The 3,517-nt window shown below is 56.8% G+C and overlaps 1 protein-coding gene across 1 annotated transcript in view; it reads left to right on the top strand.

Moving 5' to 3' along the window:
* The window catches only part of LOC107102795 (NF-X1-type zinc finger protein NFXL1-like), an 18,653-nt gene that overhangs the window by 8,435 nt on the left and 6,701 nt on the right, over positions 1 to 3,517 (top strand). Inside the window, exons 12-17 of the mRNA XM_015402228.1 lie at positions 351 to 475; positions 558 to 680; positions 764 to 854; positions 2,175 to 2,295; positions 2,370 to 2,526; positions 2,629 to 2,720. Of these exons, the coding sequence (XP_015257714.1) occupies positions 351 to 475; positions 558 to 680; positions 764 to 854; positions 2,175 to 2,295; positions 2,370 to 2,526; positions 2,629 to 2,720 (709 nt within the window). The remainder of the gene's footprint in view (positions 1 to 350; positions 476 to 557; positions 681 to 763; positions 855 to 2,174; positions 2,296 to 2,369; positions 2,527 to 2,628; positions 2,721 to 3,517) is intronic.

Raw genomic sequence — 3,517 nt, forward strand, 5'->3', positions numbered from 1 at the left:
CGTTCTAACCGCCGGTCCTGGTCCCGCCGTTCTAACCGCTGGTCCTGGTCTGGTCGTTCTAACCGCCGGTCCTGGTCCCGCCGTTCTAACCGCAGGTCCTGGTCTGGTCGTTCTAACCGCTGGTCCTGGTCTGGTCGTTCTAACCGCTGGTCCTGGTCCCGCCGTTCTAACCGCAGGTCCTGGTCTGGCCGTTCTAACCGCCGGTCCTGGTCCCGCCGTTCTAACCGCAGGTCCTGGTCTGGTCGTTCCAACCACCGGTCCTGGTCCCGCCGTTCTAACCCGCCGGTCCTTGTCCTGCCGTTCTAACCGCTGGTCCTGGTCATGCCGTTCCAACCGCTGTGTTCTTCCAGAGTCGTCCCTGCCGTGCACCGAGGAGGTCCCGCCCTGTGGGGACACCTGCGACCGCCGCCTGTCCTGTCAGAAACACACCTGTTCCATGAGGTGCCACCGGGGGAGCTGTGAGACGTGCAGACAGGTCACACACACACACACACGAACACGTGTCACACGGTGGCGTGGCACCAGTGCCGCTCTGAGACGCTCTGCTTCCCCTGCAGGAGGTGGAGAAGGAGTGCCGCTGCGGGCGCTACCGCCGCCACATGGCCTGCCATAAGGAGTACCTGTGTGACTCCAAGTGTCCCAGAACCAGGAACTGCCAGCGGCACCAGTGCAGGAGGAAGGTCGGTGGCCATCTTTGTTCGCTCTGCGGCTCCGCTGCCATCAGACCCGACTGAACGGTTTCCCATCATGCTTTGTGTCTCAGTGTTGCCCAGGTAACTGCCCCCCCTGCGATCAGATCTGCGGGCGGACGCTGGGCTGCCGGAACCACAAGTGTCCCTCCGTCTGTCACCAAGGTAACCGCTTCATGTCCTGCTCAGCGTCTATGTTCTAAAGATCTAAGCTGCTGCAGGTTCTCAGCGGTCTGGTTCTGTTCTGTCGACCCGGTCCGACCCGGTCCTCTATAAATAAAAGGAGGAAGGTCAAAGGTCAAACACGCTGTGACTGCTGCGTGTCGGCAGACGAGGCGCCGGCTGATAAGCGTCTGATTGGCTGCTCTGACCTTTCGGCGCGGCGCCGCCGGTGAGATAAGAGCCGCCGCTGCTGGGTCACAGCTCCGCTCTGATTGGAGGAGAACCTGGAGGAGGCAAACGTAGCAGGAGGGAGGCTGAGGCGTTGAAGTGAGCCGAGCAGAACCAGAACCAGCAGGCCCGGTTTATCTGAAGGAGGTGTGAGGTCCGCTAAGCCGCTGGGGGTCGGCCAGTATAGAGCTGTAGCTGATAGAAGCAGACCACCCATAAGGTTCTGATCGGTATTTCTAGGTTTAACTTATTTAAATCGTGTAGAACGGGCACAGAGAGGGAGGCGAGAAAGAAGGAGGAGATAAGAACTAAGAGAGGCAGGAAGGAGGGCATGAAAATAAAAGCAAAGAGCTAAAATAGACAGAAGATGAGCAGTAGTTCCTGGAACTCTGCTTCTACAGAGAAAAACAGACGATTAGTTCTCTCCTTAGCCTCACTATCTACCATTAACCCCATCATAGGCTCGTATCCATAGAAACGGAACCATCCAGCATCATTAAGTCTATCTATGTGTGATCTGCTGGAGTCTGAAGCAATGATTGGTTTTAACGTGTTTCCATTTTATCACTGCTTCACTTTAAAAATGGAAATAAACTGAACGAAATGTCTTTTTCTAAACACTGTGTACAAAAAGTCAGTCTAAGTTTAATCTAAGTTTAACACTCAGAATACTGATCCTACTGGAACTCCCGCTGGCCGTCCGTTTGACGTCGGGTGACATTTTCCCAGAGGAACGATGAGTAGTGATGATGTCATTCAGTGAGATGGTTCTAGTGTACCATATAAACCCATAGTGGATATATAAACCTTAAACCAGGGCTAATATGTATTTTAAAGGCTGCATTCTGTGCTATTATTTAATCTGTTTTACTGCAGAGGCTGGGAGATTAGTAAGGGGAATACAAGTGGTGAAAAAAATAAACTTTCCCAATAAAGGGTTAAAGATGGATGGAGCTTCTGCTTGATGTTCTGGCTCCGTCTGACCCGGTTCTGTCTGACCTCCCGGCCCGCTCTGACCAGGTTCTGTCTCCTGGCTCCGTCTGACCAGGTTCTGTTTGATCCGTCTGACCCGGTTCTGTCCCTGCTGTCCTCCAGGAAGCTGCTACCCGTGCCCAGAGACGGTGGAGGTCCCCTGCAGCTGCGGCTCCACGGTTCTGGTGGTTCCGTGCGGCCGAGAGAGGAGCACCAAACCCCCCCGCTGCAAGGAGCCCTGCAGGTAGACGGCGGTCCGGTTGGGTCGGTTCCTTCCAGGTGGTACCAGAACCATGACGTCCTGTCTCGTCTCCACAGGTCCCCCCCCTCCTGCCACCACCCGACCCGGGAGCCCCACCGTTGCCACCCGGGCCCCTGCCCCCCCTGCAAGCAGCTCTGCTCGCTGCCTCTTCCCGCCTGCAGCCACACCTGTCCTCAGCCCTGCCACGACCTGGTTCTGGTCCGGTCCCAGCAGGTCCGTACCCGACCCAGAACCGGTAGAACTCCTCTGGCCGTGAAGGCGGCGTTTCCTGTTTCCCACCAGAGCAGGTTCTGATCCGGCTATGTTTGTGTTCAGGTCCAGCTGGCCGGTCCGTGGGAGCAGCCATCAGAACCGGCGTTTGTGAAGAAGGCTCTGCCGTGTCCGCCCTGCCAGGTCCCCATCCCCACGTAAGTCCAGCTCCGGTTCTGTCGCCGCCTTCGGGTCTCTGGGGCGGGTTCTGCAGAACCTCGACCCAAACCCTGATCATCAAGGTGGAGCAGAACCTCCTGCTTGGGTCCTTCTGCTCCTTTAAGCTAGCATTGGGTCGGTACCGGTTCTGCTGAGGTTCCTGTTCAGAGCTGACAGGTTTCAGGATGCTGTTACCATGGTTACAGCAGCCCCTTTCATCCCAGAGAAAGTACCGGAATTTCTGAGGGTCCAGAACAGTCAATCATCAGCATAGAGGGAGCTGGTTCTGGTTCAGCTGCTGGGAACCGGGTCCAGAACCAGCAGAACCTGGGCTCATGTGGTGCCGGGAATGGAAGATATGGTCGGTATGTTTCCATGACAGCGACAGCAGCAGATGTGTTCAGATTCCAGTCTGAGGCGTGACCCGCAGGCCGCGGCCAGAAACAGCTGAACCAGCGCCGTAACGGACCGCTCCGGGCCCGACCCGGCCCCAAGAATGCAGAGGTTATTTCTGACAGATCAACGCCTCGATTTAGAACCGCCTGGAGATCCGGTTAGAGACCGGTTCTGAACCCACAGACGCCAGAACAGAGACAGACCGCCTGGTTCTGGACCCACAGCCTCCAGAACAGAGACGGACCGTCTGGTTCTGGACCCCTCCTTCCTGGTTCTGGGAGGCGCCAGCTGGGATCAGAACCAGCAGCCCAGAGAGCAACAACAAGCAGAGGTCCCACTGGGCGGTTCTGACGGGCCGCGGTTCCGTCCCGCGTCATTAGAGCTGAGATGTTAACATCGG

This window comes from Cyprinodon variegatus, unplaced genomic scaffold (assembly GCF_000732505.1).
Source record: "Cyprinodon variegatus isolate N-32 unplaced genomic scaffold, C_variegatus-1.0 Scaffold1321, whole genome shotgun sequence".
NCBI lineage: Eukaryota > Metazoa > Chordata > Actinopteri > Cyprinodontiformes > Cyprinodontidae > Cyprinodon > Cyprinodon variegatus.